A 19,406-nucleotide genomic window follows, 5' to 3' on the forward strand; every position below is an offset into this window, starting at 1 on the left:
GAGGTTTGATAATGGATAATCTAAGATGCTACTAGTTATCTAGAAATGTTTCAACCTAGTACAATTTCTTTTAATAGTCTATATATGTTTGTTAATTTTCAGACATTATAATTTATGCTGTGAAGCTTAAAATGCTGATCAATCTCTCCATTCTCCCTCCCTCCGAGATCACTCCACCATATTTGCCATAATTATTGGTTAAAAAGATTAAAATGTTGTCAGGTTTTCTTACTATCTTTAAGCACAAAGACATAATTTAAACTTCACATAACACTTGAGTCCCCTGGAGGAGGAAATGGAAACCCACTCCAGTATTCTTTCTTGGACAGTCCACAGACAGAGGAGCCTGGAAGGCTACAATTCATGGGTTGCAGGGAGTGGGACATGACTAAAGCGACTTAGCACACATGCCACCATAACATTTGAGTATATCAATTTCCGTCAAGTTAAACTTGCAAATAGTGAATTTTCTTATGTCCAACGGGAGTAATTGTTATTTGTATATACTTTTTTAAGAATGCTAGAGCATTTTTGAGATGTTTGAATGCATAGGTTGAACAAAGGTTGCTTATACCATGTTTTAGAATACCTATTTGGTAGCTGCTTTAAGTAATTGACTCCTCTTAAAGATGTGATAAGTAGTACAAACAATATGCTCCTTGGATTCTCCTGCTACAAAAATTGCATTATGTAATTCTTGTCACAATGAATTTTTTCATAGGAGAAGAAAAGGTTAACAATTAACAATGTAGCTCGAAATTGGGACTTGCAACAACATCGAATAACCAGTATCGCTATAAATCAAGATAGAAGAGATTCTGACTCTCAGGACCACTGTCAGAACGATGGAAGCACCGTCTCTACATTTCCAGAGGAAGCGGGGTATGCAGTGGTATTCTTTCCGGATATTAGTATCTTTGGAGAAATGAATTTGGAGCAGAAATGGGGAAATATTTTACATTTAACTATTTTAAAATAGTTTTCTTAAGAAAACCTACTGAAATTAGCAATAGGTTTTAAAAGTTAAGGTGGAAATATTGAAAATATAAGCTTGCCCCTAATTTAAGAACCCTTTAGTAGTTTCTTGTTTTTCTTAGGAATAAATCTAGATTACTTAACTATAGCCTGTAAGGCCATCTACCCACCTTACCTATCTTGTCCCATAGTATCAGCCATTCTGTTCTTGTGCTGCAGGCTCAGTGATTGCCAATTTGTTTACTTCCTACCTTAGAACCCTTCTTCTACAAAGAGATCTATTCTCCCCTGCCCTGCTTCCTTCGCCCTGCCCTGGCTAACTGCATTTCAGCCTGGAGGTCTTGACTTCAACCCTCACTTCCCCTGAAAAGTCTTTCCTAATGACTTCCCAGACAGTAGGCTAGATCAGATACCTGTTTTTCTCCCAGTACTCTGCACTTCCCCTTGTTAGCACTTATGAGCATAATTAACCACTGGGTAGTTGGAAAAAAGGAGAAGAGGGCAGCAGAGAATGAGATCGGCTGGATGTCATCACCGACTCAACGGACATGAATTTGAACAAACTCCGGGAGACAGTGAAGGACGCAGGGGCCCGTCGTGCTATATAGTCCATGGGGTCTCACGGTTGGACACAACTTAGCAACTGAACAACAACATAAATAGTTGTTTTGTATCTGTCTTCCCCACTAGAATGTAAAATCCTGGTTGTGTTAACCTTTGTTGTTTCCCCAGTAGCTAGCACAAATCCTTACTCCTTAACTATCAGTGTTAAGCAATTTGGCATAAAACATAAGTAGTTACTCCAGTTGCAGTCTATAGTATCTGTCTTTTCCAGTGGCTCACAGCCTTTTCCTTCTATGACATACAAATCATATAACACATATCCCTTGGTTTATGAACAAATCTGAGGACACTATCTAGGCTTAACATATTTCACTTCTGCTCATAAAGGCATACTAGAATCAAGTCAATGAGAGGAATATAAAGCATACATAACTTCATAGTTTGTTTATCATTTAAAAATGTGTGTATATATATATATATATATATCAAAGATAGAATGCACTTCAGTTTTGTTTCATTTGATGCACAGTTATCTAATGGCCTAACCAAATTCTGAAACACATTTCAAACTAAATATAATATAGCTTTTATTTTAGCTTTTCAGCCAGTATTCTTTCAGCTTTCCATTTATGAAGAGTGTAATCAACAAGTCATTTAAAAGGACTTAGAATAATATTTTGGAAATTTCCTGTAGTTAGAGTTTGACATATATTTTAATGACAAATATACTTTAGCAGTTTTAGTTATAAGATTAATTTATATTGACCAGCATACCTCCTTTACCTCACTTGGGTATCCACATGTAGAGTTTCTCAGATCTTTCAGCTAGAAAAATAAGGAAACAAGAATTAACATTTTAATTAAGTGATAACTTATATAATGGATATATCACTTACATTGCCCTGAAACTTTGTTTAATATTATTTAAATGTCAAAATAATTCTACTTGTATATAACTATACTTTATAAAATTAAAACTTTATCTCATTGGGCTTTAGATTTATGAAATGCTACCCATTAGTTCTATCTGGTTTATCTTTTCTTTAAAAATATTTTTTCTGTCTTCCTTAAGAAGGATTCCTAGTTCCAAGTTTATCCAAATGACCTTATAAATTTTATTCTAAAATTTTAATAAGGTTTTAAAATTCCTTCTTTAATACATCAAATTTATTTTTATACATGGTGTTAGGTAAGAGCCTAACTTGATTTTATTCCAATTGACTAGTCAGTTTTCTAATAGCATTCCTCAATTAAATTATTCTCTTTTGTAACGGGAATGTCATTTTCATCTTATATTAAGTTCCCATAAATACTGGATATATTTCTGAACTTTCTATTCCATTTCACTAACCTACTTATCTGTTTTAATGCCAATACCACACTATTTTGATTATTGTCATTTTATAGTTTTAATATCTAGTAAGGGAAATATGCTTTCACTATTCTTTTCAAAGTTTCAATTCTCACACACTTGTTCATACACATGAGCTTTAAAATCATTTAATCTAAATGGAAAGTTAAGAGTCTTTTTCAAATGGCATTTAAGTTGTTTATTTCAATAGGATTAACATTTGTAAGATAATAAATCATCACTTTAAAAATCATGGTATATCTCTACATTTTTCAAGTATACTAGGGAGCTAACTGGGGAGGTGTTGAGATGTTGAAGGAAAATTCTGAGGAACTAAAGGAAGTTATAGACCCATGAAATTGTAGCAGCTAGTCTGAATTGTTGAGTGAGTATTCCAGGAGTACAGAGTGACAAGATATATCAGTTGTTGTTCAGTCACTAAGTCTTGTCTTTGCAACCCCATGGACTGCAGCAAGCCAGGCTTCCCTGTGCTTCACTATCTCCTGGAGTTTGCTCAGACTCATGTCCATTAAGTCAGTTATGTCATCCTGCCATCTCATCCTCTGTCACCCCCTTCTTCTCCTGCCCTCAATCTTTTCTAGCGTCAGGGTCTTTTCCAATGAGTTGGATCTTCGCATCACATGGCCAGAGTATTGGAGCTTCAGCATCAGTCCTTACAGTGAATATTCAGGTTAGATTTCCTTTAGGATTGACTGGTTTGATCTCCTTACTGTCCAAGGGACTCTCAAGAGTCTCCTTCAGCACCACAATTCAAAATCATCAATTCTTCAGCTCTCAGCTTTTTTATGGTCCAGCTCTCACATCCATACATGACTAGTGGAAAAATTATAGCTTTGACTTTATGGACCTTTGTCAGCAAAGTGATGTCTCTGTTTTTTAATACACTGAAGGTTTGTTACAGGTATATCGGTAGAAAAGCTAAATATCTTAGAAAGAATAAGGAAATAAAGGATCAAAGATAAGGAATTTAAAAATTCAAGTATAATGTCAAAAGAAAGAAATGATAGATCATATGGTCTAGGCTACTTTTAAATAGTTGAAAAGTAGAAGTTTGCCAATGAATTGGGAGAAAATGTAGTATTTCTGGGACTAGAAGTCTTAATGAAATTAAAGATGGGAATTACATAAAGTAATAGGGTTAGTAGTGAGCTGAACTAGTGGGAATTTATGGTCAAATTAAGTTTTTGAAGTTGAAGATTTTAGAGATGGAATATATGTTAGTAATAACATAAAAAACACTTTGGAGGCCACTGTGGCCCTGGGAATGAGTTGTTGGAGAAAAGTAGAAATCAATAAGGAGAGGAGAAGAGGAGAGAAGATGAGTTGAAGTTATTATTGTGTGGTCATTGAAGTTATTGCTGATAGAACTAGGTGTGGAACCAAGGGCCAGAGTATTCAACGGTGACCAGCGTTATCTCCATCCAATCTCAGCCTTGCATCCTATGCCCTTATCACAGAGATGTTCACTGTTCACATCTCACTAGTGTTGGCAGCAGCAGTGATTGCGGGAGTGTCATTGTTAATTAATTGATTCTTTTACCTGGCAAAACTATCTCTGATTGCTGGACTCTGACTATTAGGCAGACTGATAGGTGGACTCCAGACTATTAATGTGACTTTCCTGATACTCTACACTTTTAAAACAACTTTTTTCCAAAAATTTTGTGACCCTCTAAAAAACAATTGGTTCCAAGGGAAAGAAGTATCTGCTAGTGAAAATTACTATGACTTAAAATTGCTCCCAAGATTTTCAGAACTTTTATTAGGAGTTCCACAAAGCTAGAGGCTTTTTAAGGAAAGAGCGCAAATGAAGAATTTGGAAGAGATGGGAAAATTGATGTGTGAATTCAATGCAGAGGATGTGGAGAGCAGTAATGAATTATTAGGAAAGAGATCCACAGTTTCTGGCAAGAATTTCTACGGTTGTAAGTTCAAAGTGCCATGGAGACACAATTACATTATCATGGTCCGACCCATTTTGATGATCTAAAAACTTTTAATTCAAGGAGACGCAGATGCCATTTATCTATGAAGTCAGAAAAGTAACACTTTAGAGATAGATAGGAAATTATTAGCAGAGACTATAATGCAAAATCACAACTTCTAGTAGTTGTAGATTTTTTTTTTTCAGTTTGGCTTGTGGTTATGTGATTCCTGTAAAATCTGTTACATTGGAAAGGTAGGAATATTTCTTAAAGAGCTTATTTTACCTTGTAGATGCCTACATGAAGGGCTCTTAAACAGAGAATCCAGGTTGACTTTTTGAACTTCAAGTTCTTATTTTGCTTGAACATGCCACACCCATTGACGTAGTTGATACTCATTGTTGGTAGGATCTTTGCATTAATATTGTTGAGAGCACATTCACTTGATTTTCCTTTTACCTATGTGGCTCCTCTTTTTTATGTTTAATTATTTGTTTATTTTTAAAATTTTTAATTGGAGTATAGTTGATTTACCATGTTGTGTTAGTTTCAGGTATACATCAAAGTGAATCAGTTACACATATACATATACCCACTCTTTTTTAGATTTTTTCCCCATATAGGCCATTACAGAATATTGACTAGAGTGTGCTATATGGTAGGTCCTTATTAGGTACCTATTTTAAATGTAGTGGTGCGTGTATATATCCCTCATTCCCTCCCTCTCTCCTTTCCCCCTGGTAATTATAAGTTTGTTTTCTACATCTGTGACTCTATTTCTGTGTTGTAAATAAGTTAATTTGTACCACTTTTTAAAAGATTCTACGTATAAGCAACGTCAAATGATATTTGTCTCTGTCTGACTTCACTTAGTATGACAATCTCTCGGTCCATCCATGTCGCTGCAGTTGACATTATTTTGTTGTTTTCTTATGGCTGACTACTGTTTAAGTGGGTTTCCCTGGTGGCTCAGCTGGTAAAGAATCCACCTGCAATGCTGGAAACCTGGGTTCGACCCCTGGGTTGGGAAGATCCCCTGGAGAAGGGAACAGCTACCTACTCCAGTATTCTGGCGAGAATTCCATGGACTTTGTAGTCCATGGGGTCACAAAAAGACACAACTGAGCAACTTTCACTTTCACTCTTGTAAGTATATCTTGCTGACTCCATTTCTCCATTTCTATACATTCTATCTTTGAATGTATATGAGATTGATCCCTGGGTCAAGAAGATCCCCTGGAGAAGGGAATGGCTCCCCCTCCAGTTTTCTTGCCTGGAAAATGTCATGGACAGAGGAGCCCGGTGGGCTATAGTTCGTGGGGTTGCAAAAGAGTTGGACACAACTGAGTGACTAACACTTTCACTAAGGAATATAACTGATATTTTAATATTTAACAATTTAGTTTGCATTAATACCAATTTAGTTGTATTAATTTATAAACACTTTGCTCTCATACAGCTCCAAATTTTGTCTTTATACATTGTGTGGACATTGACTTAGCAGCAGCAACATAGGTACTATTTTATGCATTTGTCTATTAAATCATGCAAGAATAAAGAGGAGTTACCAACTAAAAATACAGTGACACTGGATTCTATATTTATCTGTATAATTATCTGTTCTAGTATTCTTTGTTTCTTCATGTGACTTTGAGTTATGGTCCAGGTTCCTCTCATTTCAATCTAAAGGACTAGTTTAGTGTTTTTTTTTAATAGAGTTAGGTGTACTAGCAGTGAACTCTCACAATTTTTGTTTATCTATAAATGTCTTAATTTCTCCCTCAGATTTGAAGTATAATTTTGCTGGATACAGAATTCTTGGTTAACAGTTTTTGGTTTTTTTTTTCCCCTTTCAATATGCCATCCCACTGCTTCTGTCTTCCATGGTTTCTGATAAGCTGACTATTAATCTTACTGAAGATTCTTTTTATTAATACAGGACTATTCATTTCTCTCTTGTTGCTTTTAAGAATCTCTGTTTACCTTTGTCATTCCACAGTTGGAGTTGATGTTTAGAGTCTTCTCAGGTCTTTTCTGAGCATAAATGTGGACATAAGTGTCACCCTGTAGATTCCCTGGAACACACAGAAGCTTCCCAAAGTCCTTCTTCCCCTAAATATCTTCTTTCCCAGCCTCTTGTTTCTTAGTCTCTTTCGTCTATCTATTGTTTGCCCTGTGTGGCAGCAGCTAAATACATTTTTGCCTTTAAATACTTTTGAAAACTGCCACCAAGAAGGCCACTTCAGCTATGGGGAAGCTCAGAGGCAGGGAAACAAAGGCAAGTCCTTGAGCTGATCCTTTGGCGAGCTACTGGACATGTCAAAACATATAACCACAATTATTTTATACTAAGATATGTATGGCTTCCTCTGGTACCAACAACCCACACAAGGAATGTGAGCTGTCATGTTCAAGGCTGCCACTGAGCTGGGAAGTAGGGGATGGGAACAGGGTAACCTTAAATGCCACAGAATTGTCTTAAATTCTGTAAAAATCAACATTGTTTTCCTTCATTAAACATTCCCCTGATGTAATATTTCTTAGATTCCAGAATTCTGAAAAAGTTGAATCTGATAGTTTTTGCCATCATATATGGTGCCTTTATGGAGAGATGGAGTTTCAGACTTCTCTATCCTGCTTTTTTCCCTTCTTTGGTACTCTAATTTTGTTGAATTCTGTGAACTATACTTTTATATTTCAAGATCAGTATCATTTATATTTGTTCTATAACCATTACATTTGTCAATTGGTAGCTTCTACAGATCAGCTCAACTAGTAAAGAATCTACCTGCAATGCAGGAGACCCCAGTTTGATTCCTGGGTGGGGAAGATCCCCTGGAGAAGGGCTAGGCCACCCACTCGTGTATTCTTGAGCTTCCTTGGTGGCTCAGATGGTAAAGAATCTGCCTTCAATGAGGGAGACCTGGGTTCGATCACTGGGTTGGGAAGATCCCCTGGAGAAGGAAATGGCTACCCACACCAGTATTCTTGCCTGGAGAATTCCATGGACAGAGGAGCCTGGCAGGCTACAGTCCATGGGATTGCAAAGTGTTGGACACAACTGAGCAACTTGCACTTTCACTTTCAAAGATTGAAAACTGATAAAGTGTTTAAATGTCTGTGATTATGTAATTATCATGTAACTATTTTTTACTTGAGAGTCAAGTTGTATACTTATATCTTATTTTCTGCTTCCTAAACCATTCAAGAAAACTAATCCTAGTATCAGATTCAAAGGTTATGCTTCAAAGTTTGTTGAAAACCGTGCCACAGTTTAGTTTGCTTCGTATTTGAGTCATGCCTTTCTTACAGAGTTTGTTTTTATCTAGGGTTTCTGATGGCCTGTTTGTTTAACAAAGAGATTTGTGCTTCCTTTGCCACATTTCAGTTTCTTTGAACTTCTTATTTGTCTATTAAATAGTAGTATTTACTTTTTACCTGAATTATGTGTCTTTTTCATATCCTCAAGTACTTCTGTCCTTTCAACTTCTAGATGGTAGAATTCCTCTGATTTTAGTCCTGAGCTTTCTTTTCTCTCTCTGCTTTCCCCCTAAGCAATATCATATATTTGTTTGACTTTAAATACCATTTGTATTTTGAAGATACTAATATGTATGTCTTTTTTTCTATCGTTTACCCATTTGAATTGTGTTTAAGGGTAAAAAAAATTTTTTTTTTACTACACTGAGATTATAAAAATATTCTCCCATTTTGTCTGCCTAAAGGTTAAAATATGGCCTATCATATTTTAGTCTTTATTACATCTGAAATTGATTTGTAAGTTTGAGGTTGGGTTGAATTTCTTTGTTCAACTGGGAATAACCAGTTGCCCCAGTGTTATTTGTTGAATATTCTTTCCTTTTCCAAATCAACTGCGATGTCCTTCTGCCTGTTTTATTGGCAGTAGAAGAAGGAAGTAGTAGAGTCCTTGCAGATCTTCAATTAATGCCCCTCCCTGTGTTAGTCTCCCATCTTCCATCATATCTCTGTTCATTTCTTTCCAAAGTTTGGGCATCTTGGCTGACATTTTTGTTCTTGTCCCCACTTCATATTCAAAGCTGTGGTTTCCTTTGTCCTTCCTCACACAAAATTCTTCACCTTCCAGCTTCCAGAAGCTTGCTGAAACTTCTTGCTAAAGATTGTCTCCCCCCGTCCTCTTTACTTGTTGTTATTGTGAGTTTATAACCTTTTAATTACCTTAATGGGGTCTTGGAGGGAGAGGTTTCAAACACATGCTAATTCTATCAACTATTTTATGTGAAAGCACAAAGTGAAACATTTTAAGTATTAGAAGTTTTATTACTACATTCTCTGTAAGTCTTTAAAAATATAATTAAATTTCATCTTTCAGGAATGATACAAGCCTGGCTCTATCTGAAGGTAGAAAGTCAGAGGGCCACAGAGTCTCTTCCTTAGGGTTCCAATTTGCTTTTTAATGCTTCATGAGATTTTCCATTTTTAACAGTCCCATTTATGGTCTTTAGTATTTCATAATGCCAAAAGAGTGGCTAATTCTTGTGTTATAATGTCTGTGACCTTTGGCTTATGGGTGTGTAACTAAACGCCTGGAAATAAGTGTCCATGAAGAAATTATAGTCACATAAAGGGAAGAAATTCTGTAAAACTTTGGTATATCCCATTAATGATTTCACTGTTCACTGTACTTGGGACAGCTCTATAGTAAAATGACATATTACAGGTTTCTTTCCCCTGCCAGAAATGGGAAAGTACGTGGTGTAATGTTTTCTTTGCTTACATTGGATGCATACAGTGAAGCTGGTTTATTTTCGGTCATTTCCTGTCTATGAACAGTGTGGTATTTTAGCTAACACTACTATAATAAAATATAATGCATAAAACGAATTTCCACACCTATGAATGTTGTAATAGAAATTCATAAAATACATTATTATAGGAATCAGCACCACTTATTCACTGGGAAAAGAATCTTCCGAAATATTTTAAGTCTTTCTATTCTAGCTTGTTATAGAATGCATAAAGTTTTTTTTTAAACTGTAATCCTCTGAAATATTGTCTTTTCTCTCCACTTAGGCATTTAAGAGTATATTCTCCATTTAGCCTGCCTTTCTGGGACTTATTACTTTATTGTATTAAGTTAATCATCTAGTCTTAGAGTCCTTTACTAATCAGGAAGGCATAGAATATTTTTCTGATTCATTCTTATATAAAGGTTGAGTTGGATTAATGAACACTTGGAATTAACTTCTAAAAATCTTTAACAGAATTCCTATTTGATGGCAGACTGCCTTACTGTTATATAAATAGTACTTGAATTGGGAAATATACATTGAAATGTATTGTACTTCATGGAAAAACAAATTATAAAGCATGGGTCCTCTGTAGAGGAATACCACATTTCTTACAGCGTGAATTTAGCCTTGACAGGGGTAAGACCTAGGCCAGGTTGACTCCATCACCTACTCTAAACCTTGTGAGTCCTCCCTGTCATTCCTTCCCCACAGTCACTAAGTCCTACTTTTATAATCTCTTAAATATCTGGTATATCTGTGTTCTTTTATTAGTAATCATCATTAACATCTATTGAAGTAAGCGTTAAGTATGGTTTAGAATTGATCCCTGGGTCAGGAAGGTCCCCTGGAGAAGGAAATGGCAACCCACTCCAGTATTTTGGCCTGGCAAATCCCATGGACAAAGGAGCCTGGTGGGCTACAGTCCGTGGGGTCACAAGAGTCAGACCTGACTTGGCGACTAAACCACCACCATGTTTAGAATATTACTTCTAGTCTTAATAACAACTCTGAAAAAATATGTATTATGATATTTTACCTACAAGGAAACTGAAACTACAAAGAAATTCAGCAACTTGCTCCCAAAGTCATCTATTTATTCTGGCAAATCTAGGATTTGAACTAAGCTCTATCTTATTTTCTTGCCAATGTCTCTTCCACTGCCTGATGCTTTCTTTTTTGTTATATAATCTAGCTGACACTATTGCACTAGTCTTCCTACTAACCTGCCTCCATTCAGTCTCTCCTTGCTACCTACCTCATCCACAGAATTGACCAACTTATCTGTCTCAAGTAGGTCCTTGAGAGCAGGGATCATATTTTATTCATCTTTTTATTCCCAGCCACAGAACCTAGCTCCATGCATGGCACACTGGAGATGCTTAAAAACTTGCATTGAGTATGGTTCTGTTATGTTTTCATTTAAAAATCTTTTTCTGCTTCTCAAACTTGTGGGATAAAATCTGATTTTTTTGACTTCAGCTTCAGCTTCTACTCCCCTATGTATTTTAGTGTTTAATTTCTTAATTTCAGTGTTCCATCCATATTGAAATTGTTTTTAACTGAGTATGTTATAATTAGGCTTCTGTGCCTTTCTTCATTCTGTTTTTCTTACATAAAGTATGCTTCTTCCTTCTACTTCTGATAAAATTCTACTGTTTATCTTTCAAGGACTAGTTCAAATATCAATACTACCTCCTTCTGAAACCTGACTTCTCTGCACTAGCAGGATTAGTCATTCTTCCTCTGCATTTACGTAACATATTGCTTAAATATTAATTGTGTGATAATAAGCCTATTATATTTGGATTAATGTATATATTTATCTTGCTTTCCACCCTCATAGAATGGGAGCTCCTTAAGGATAAGTAACTATTATCTTTATATCCCCAGTGTCTACCACAATACCTGACACAATACCTCTCCAGATTAACCTATTTGTTTAATGGGGTTGAGGTCTTTAGAAATTATACCCATTTGCTTATTAACTTAATTACAGAGTATTATTTGAGCAGTTATTTTTCTGGGACCATAAGTCAATAAAAGTGAAGAAAGTTTTGATATATCAAAAATCTTGCCCATGATTTCTGTTCTGATTGACTTTTTCAATGCAGATGAGCTGGTTGCCTGTGACAGAATTCTTAGGACAGTGCCCTGTATACAGTGAACTTTTAGCAAATGTTTGGCCAATAAATGAATGATAGAGCAAAAGAAACAATATGTATGTATGTTTGACTAAAAAGATATGGACATATCTGTTAGGCATACAAGAAAAACTGGAAGGACAATGCCCAACATATGAACATGGGGAGAAAACTTCCTGAATTATTTTTTTTATGGACATCAGAGCACACTTTGCCAGAGGAACAGCTTCCTCTATTTCCTATTGGCCAGAGTTTGAGGCTGACCTTGAGCCTTATTCAGAAAATAAATGAAACATAATGATCAAAGGATCAATCCAAGAAGAAAATATAACAATTATAAATATATATGCACCCAACACAGGAGCACTGCAATATGTAAGGCAAATGCTAACAAGTATGAAAGGGCAAATTAACAGTAATACAAAATAGTTGGAGACTTTAATACCACACTCACACCTATGGATAGATCAACTAAACAGAAAATTAGCAAGGAGACACAAACTTTAAATGATACAATGGACCAGTTAGACCTAATTGATATCTATAGGACATTTCACCCCAAAACAACGAATTTCACCTTTTTCTCAAGTGCACATGGAACCTTTTCCAGGACAGATCACATCCTGGGCCATAAATCTAGCCTTGATAAATTCAGAAAAATTGAAATCATTCCAAGCATCTTTTCTGATCACAGTGCAGTAAGATTAGATGTTAACTACAGAAAAAAAACTGTTAAAAATACAAACATATGGAGGCTAAACAACACGCTTCTGAATAACCAACAAATCACAGAAGAAATCAAGAAAGAAATAAAAATATGCATAGAAACAAATGAAAATGAAAACACAACAACCCAAAATCTGTGAGATTCAGTAAAAGCAGTGCTAAGGGGAAGGTTCATAGCAATACAAGCTTACCTCAAGAAACAAGAAAAAAATCAAATAAATAACCTAACTCTACACCTAAAGCAACCAGAAAAAGAAGAAATTAAGCATTGCACGGTTAGTAGAAGGAAAGAAATCAGAAGAATTAGGTCAGAAATAAATGAAAAAGAAACAAAGGAGACCATAGCAAAAATCAGCAAAGCTAAAAGCTGGTTTTTAGAGAAGATAAATAAAATAGACAAACCATTAGCCAGACTCATCAAGGAAAAAAGGGAGAAGAGTCAAATCAACAAAATTAGAAATGAAAATGAAGTCACAACAGACAACACAGAAATACAAAGGATCATAAGAGACTACTATCAGCAACTATATGCCAATAAAATGGACAACTTGGAAGAAATGGACAAATTCTTAGAAAAGTATAACTTTCTGAAACTGAACCAAGAAGAAATATAAAATCTTAACAGACCCATCACAAGCATGGAAATCAAAACTGTAATCAGAAATCTTCCAGCAAACAAAAGCCCAGGACCAGATGGCCTCACAGCTGAATTCTACCAAAAGTGTAGAGAAGAGCTAACACCTACCCTACTGAAACTCTTCCAGAAAATTGCAGAGGAAGATAAACTTCCAAACTCTTTCTGTGAGGCCACCATCACCCTAATACCAAAACCAGACAAAGATGCCACAAAAAAGAAAACTCAGGCCAATATCACTGATGAACATAGATGCAAAAATCCTTAACAAAATTCTAGGAGACAGAATCCAACAACATATTAAAAAGATCATACATCATGACCAAGTGGGCTTTATCCCAAGGATGCAAGGATTCTTCAATATTTGCAAATCAATCAATATGATACACCGCATTAACAAATTGAAAGATAAAAACCATATGATTATCTCAATAGATGCAGAGAAAGCCTTTGACAAAACTCAACATCTATTTATGATAAAAACCCTCCAGAAAGCAGGAGTAGAAGGAACATACCTCAACATAATAAAAGCCATATATGATAAACCCACAGCAAACGTTATCCTCAATGGTGAAAAATTGAAAGCATTTCCCCTTAAATCAGGAACAAGACAAGGGTGCCCACTCTCACCACTACTATTCAGCATAGTTTTGGATGTTTTAGCCACAGCAGTTAGAGAAGGAAAAGAAATAAAAGGAATCCAGATTGGAAAAGAAGAAGTAAAACTCTCACTGTTTGCAAATGACATGATCCTCTAGATAAAAACCCTAAAGACTCCACCAGAAAATTACTAGAGCTAATCAATGAATATAGTAAAGTTGCAGGATATAAAATTAACACACAGGAATCCCTTGCATTCCTATACACTAACAATGAGAAAACAGAAAGAGAAATTAAGGAAACAATTCCATTCACCATTGCAACGAAAAGAATAAAATACTTGGGAATAAAGCTACCTAAAGAAGCAAAAGACCTATATATAGAAAACTATAAAACACTGATGAAAGAAATCAAAGAGGACACAAATAGATGGAGAAATACACCATGTGCATGGATTGGAAGAATCAATATAGTGAAAATGAGTATACTACCCAAAGCAATCTGTAGATTCAATGCAATCCCTATCAAGCTACCAGCTGTTTTTTTTCAGAGAACTAGAACAAATAATTTCACTATTTGTGTGGAAATATAAAAAACCTCAAATAGCCAAAGCAATCTTGAGAAAGAAGAATGGAACTGGAGGACTCAACCTGCCTGACTTCAGACTATACTACAAAGCTCCAGTCATTAAGACAGTATGGTACTGGCACAAAGACAGAAATATAGATCAATGGAACAAAATAGAAAGCCCAGAGATAAATCCACACACCTGTGAACACTTTATAGGTGTCCTTTGACAAAGGAGGCAAGAATATGCAATGGAGAAAAGACAATCTCTTTAACAAGTGGTGCTGGGAAAACTGGTCAACTACTTGTAAAAGAATGAAACTAGAACACTTTCTAACACCATACACAAAAATAAACTCAAAATGAATTAAAGATCTAAACGTAAGACCAGAAACTATAAAACTCCTAGAGGAAAACATAGGCAAAACACTCTCTGACATAAGTCACAGCAGGATCCTCTATGACCCACCTCCCAGAGAAATGGAAATAAAAGCAAAAATAAACAAATGGGACCTAATTAAACTTAAAAGCTTTTGCACAATGAAGGAATCTATAAGCAAGGTGAAAAGACAGCCTTCATAATGGGAGAAAATAATAGCAAATGAAGCAACTGACTGAAAGAATTAATCTCAAAAATATACAGGCAGCTCCTGCAGCTCAATTCCAGAAAAATGAACGACCCAGTCAAAAAATGGGCCAAAGAACTAAACAGACATTTCTCCAAAGAAGACATCCAGATAGCTAACAAACACATGAAAAGATGCTCAGCATCACTCATTATCAGAGAAATACAAATCAAAACCACAATGAGGTACCATCTCATGCCAGTCAGAATGGGTGCTATCAAAAAATCTACAAACAATAAATGCTGGAGAGGGTGTGGAGAAAAGGGAACCCTCTTACACTGTTGATGGGAATGCAAATGATTTTTACAGCCACTATGGAGAACAGTGTGGAGATTCCTTTAAAAAACTGAAAACAGATCTGCCATGTGACCCAGCAATCCCACTGCTGGGCATACACACTGAGGAAACCAGAATTGAAAAAGACACGTGTACCCCAATGTTCATCACAGCACTGTTTACAATAGGTAGGACATGGAAGCAACCTAGATGTTCATCAGCAAACAAATGGATAAGAAAGTTGTATATATACACAATGGAATATTACTCAGCTATTAAAAAGAATACATTTGAATCAGTTCTAATGAGGTGGATAAAACTGGAGCCTATTACACAGAATGAAGTAAGTCAGAAAGAAAAATACCAATACAGTATACTAACACATATATTGGAGAAGGCAATGGCTCCCCACTCCAGCACTGTTGCCTGGAAAATCCCATGGACGGAGGAGCCTGGTGGGCCACGGTCCATGGGGTCGCTAAGAGTCGGACACGACTGAGCAACTTCACTTTCACTTTTCACTTTCAGGCATTGGAGAAGGAAATGGCAACCCACTCCAGTGTCCTTGCCTGGAGAATCTCAGGGACAGGGGAGCCTCGTGGGCTGCCGTCTATGGGGTCGCACAGAGTTGGACATGACTGAAGTGACTTAGCAGCAGCAGCAGCAACACATATATATGGAATTTAGAAAGATGGTAACGATGACCCTATATGTGAGACATCAAAAGAGACATAGATGTAAAGTATAGTCTTTTGGACTCTGTGGGAGAAGGCAAGAGTGGGATGATTTGAGAGAATAGCACTGAAACATGTATATTATCATATGTGAAACAGATCACCAGTCCAGGTTCAATGCATGAGACAGGATGCTGAGGGCTGGTGCCCTGGGATGACCCTGAGGGCTGGGATGGGGAGGAAGTTGGAGGGGGCTTCAGGACAGGGAACACATGTATGCCCATGGCTGATTCATGTCAATGTATGGCAGAAAACACTACAATATTGTAAAGTAATTAGCCTCCAATTAAAATAAATAATTAAAAAAATAAAGCTCCTTCTTCTTAATCGAGGGGAAAAAAAAAGAAAATAACTGAAAAAAGTTTGGTCCTGTAAGACCTATTTAATAGGTGCTTTGTTTCCTAGCAATAGCCCAGCAAACTTGCCATTTGTTTTTACTGAATGTCCGTATGAAGTCTACAACAGTTGAAAATTAATTCTGCTTTGTTTTGGAACTGTACAACTGTTTTGCTGAGGCTAAGCTTATTTATTATTTCACTTATTTTCTTAACACTTTACTAAAAAAGTTTTAAAGAAAATAACCATTTTCTAATAAAGGCATTTTATTTTGAAGTTTATTTTTTCATATTTTATTTTATTATTATTATTTTTTACTTTACATTATTGTATTGGTTTTGCCATACATCAACATGAATCTGCCACGGGTATACATGTGTTCCCAATCCTGAACCCCATTCCCACCTCCCTCCCCATACCATCTCTCTGGGTCATCCCAGTGCACCAGCCCTAAGCATCCTGTATCCTGCATCGAACCTAGACTGGCAATTCATTTCTTATATGATATTATACATGTTTCAATGCCATTCTCCCAAATCATTCCCCCCTTGCCCTCTCCCACAGAGTCTGAAAGACTGTTCTATACATCAGTATCTCTTTTGCTGTCTCGCATACAGGGTTATTGTTACCATCTTTCTAAATTCCATATATATGCATTAGTATACTGTATTGGTGTTTTTCTTTCTGGCTTACTTCACTCTGTATAATCGGCTCCAGTTTCATCCACCTCATTAGAACTGATTCAAATGTATTCTTTTTAATGGCTGAGTAATACTCCATTGTGTATATGTACCACAGCTTTCTTATCCATTCATCTGCTGATGGATATCTAGGTTGCTTCCATGTCCTGGCTATTATATCATAAGGAAAAAAGATAAACAAGACATGTTCAAACAGACGATGTAAAACAACACAACTTCTCATAGCTATGATTCAACTTCTTTTGCTGAGTATCATGGCCATCAGGCATCACTACATTAACTAGCAAACTTTTTTTTTTTGCCTTGACTTTACTTTTTCATTATTTGTGTTTGCCTCACCTGTGAGAACCATCTTCCTAACCCCTTAGCCTGTGTCTGTATCACCGACTCTGCCCCTTTGTTCAAACCACAGTTGATGATTGGAACACCCTTTTGAAGATTCAGTAGATACTCCTAAGAAAATTCATAATTGTCTCATTCATTAATTCTTTGAAGAAATATTTACAACATGTGCTAGGAGCTGTGCTAGGTGCTGATCTACTCTAGTGAATGTGACAGAGTTGGAACCCTCAAGGGTCACATTATTCAGTAGGAGAGACAAGCAGCTGCAGCACAGTATGGCCAGCGCTGTGTTCTTTTCATAAAGCCATCTTTATTTTAGTGGTACTGAAATGTAACTCCTTTATCCTGTTCTAGAAATGATTATATGTTCTATGGGTTGTGTGTGCACTCAGTCGCTCTGTCTTGCCCAGCTCTTTGCCATCCTATGGACTATAGCCCACCAGGCTCCTCTGCCCATGGAAATTTCTAGGCAAGAAGGAATGGGGTGCCATTTCCTACTCCAGGGGATCTTCCAAACCCAGGGATCGAACCGTGTTTCCAGCATTGGCAGGCAAATTGTTTATCACTAGCTCCACCTGCTCTACATAGCTCAACACAAAGTTATCACACAAACCACAATATAAGGAACTCTTAATTCTCACCTTATTTTTGTTCTGTTATCAGCCATTACCTTTATAGGATTTTCATCTAAGATTATTCACACACCATTGCTCACTAAATATTTGATTATTACTGTATAATAATCATGGCCATGAGCACTAGCCTGGCAGAAATCAATCCTTTTTATATTTTCTTGGTCACACATTCACAGAGTTGATGGATGTTATTACCCAACTTCTCATTGTGTTAACAAGTATGTTGCATGTTAAGTGGTGCCTGTGGAGTAAGTACATGGAAATCTAGTAAAGCATGGTAAACCAGCAAGGTGATGGTTTGTCCGTCTTACTCACAACACCAGCATTATAAAACTTCTGAAGGTCTTTAATAATGCAGTCATTTATATTGTGAAAAGCCCATTAATAGATTCTAGACCCTCCAAAGAGGAAAAAAATGTAGCCAAAATTGTAAACCCATAATTATGATTGAATATGAGAAGTGGTATATCAGAGGAGTATACAAAATTCTGTTGGGGTCCAAAGGAAGGCAAAACATTAATATGTTAGTAAGGGCAAATAAAAACTATCTAAAGGTAAAATTCCATAATGAAAACAAAGCATTATTTGAGTTTCGAGATTGAGTAACAAATAGTTATGTCTGTATTCATGAAGCAGAAAATTTGAGTTGGATCAAGCAGCTATGGTTTTTCCAGTAGTCGCATATGGATGTGAGAGTTGGACTATAAAGAAAGCTGAGCGCCTAAGAATTGATGCTTCTGAACTGTGGTGTTGGAGAAGACTCTTGAGAGTCCCTTGGACTGCAAGGAGATCCAACCAGTCCATCCTAAAGGAAATCAGTCCTGAATATTCATTGGAAGGACTGATGCTGAAGCTGAAACTCCAATACTTTGGTGACCTGATGCAAAGAACTGACTCATTGGAACAGACCCTGATGCTAGGAAAGACTGAAGGCAGGAGAAGGGCACAACAGAGAATGAGATGGTTGGATGACATTACCAACTCAATGGACATAAGTTAGAGCAAGCTCTGGAAGTTGGTGATGGACAGGAAGGCCTGGCATGCTACAGTGCATGGGGTCGCAAAGAGTCAGACACAACTAAGCGACTGAATTGAAGCTATTTCTTTTCTTTTTCAAGAGCATTCATTTAGGTAACCTTTTACAGAAGTGTGGCTCTAACTTTGAAAATATTAACAGTTATCATAGTCACTAGAGTATGTGAAGTTATTCTGCATGTGTATGTACTGGATTTTTTATCATTTCTTATTTCAATACGGGGAGGAAGTCTTCATTGATTTTGCTGCCTATAACTGTAATATATTTACACTTGCATATTTTCAAACACATTGAACTATTTAAAAATGTGGAGTCAAAGTTACCCCTTAGTCCAGCTTCTGAGAGAGAAACTATTGTTAGCAGTTAGTATGTGAATTCCCAAGTATTTTATAAACATAGTTTTATATTATATTGTTCTTACTATAGAAATATTATTCTGTAAAA

The 19,406-nt window shown here is 36.3% G+C and overlaps 1 protein-coding gene across 5 annotated transcripts in view; it reads left to right on the forward strand.

Annotated features, from left to right (window-relative positions):
- LRRC49 (leucine rich repeat containing 49) overlaps window positions 1-19,406 on the forward strand; it is a 155,074-nt gene that overhangs the window by 112,496 nt on the left and 23,172 nt on the right. For all 5 annotated transcript variants that reach the window (XM_069595530.1, XM_069595531.1, XM_069595533.1 and 2 more), the window contains one exon: window positions 722-882. In XM_069595530.1, coding sequence (XP_069451631.1) covers window positions 722-882 — 161 coding nt within the window. The remainder of the gene's footprint in view (window positions 1-721; window positions 883-19,406) is intronic.

The sequence above is a fragment of the Ovis canadensis genome, chromosome 7, assembly GCF_042477335.2.
Source record: "Ovis canadensis isolate MfBH-ARS-UI-01 breed Bighorn chromosome 7, ARS-UI_OviCan_v2, whole genome shotgun sequence".
Taxonomy (NCBI): Eukaryota; Metazoa; Chordata; class Mammalia; order Artiodactyla; family Bovidae; genus Ovis; species Ovis canadensis.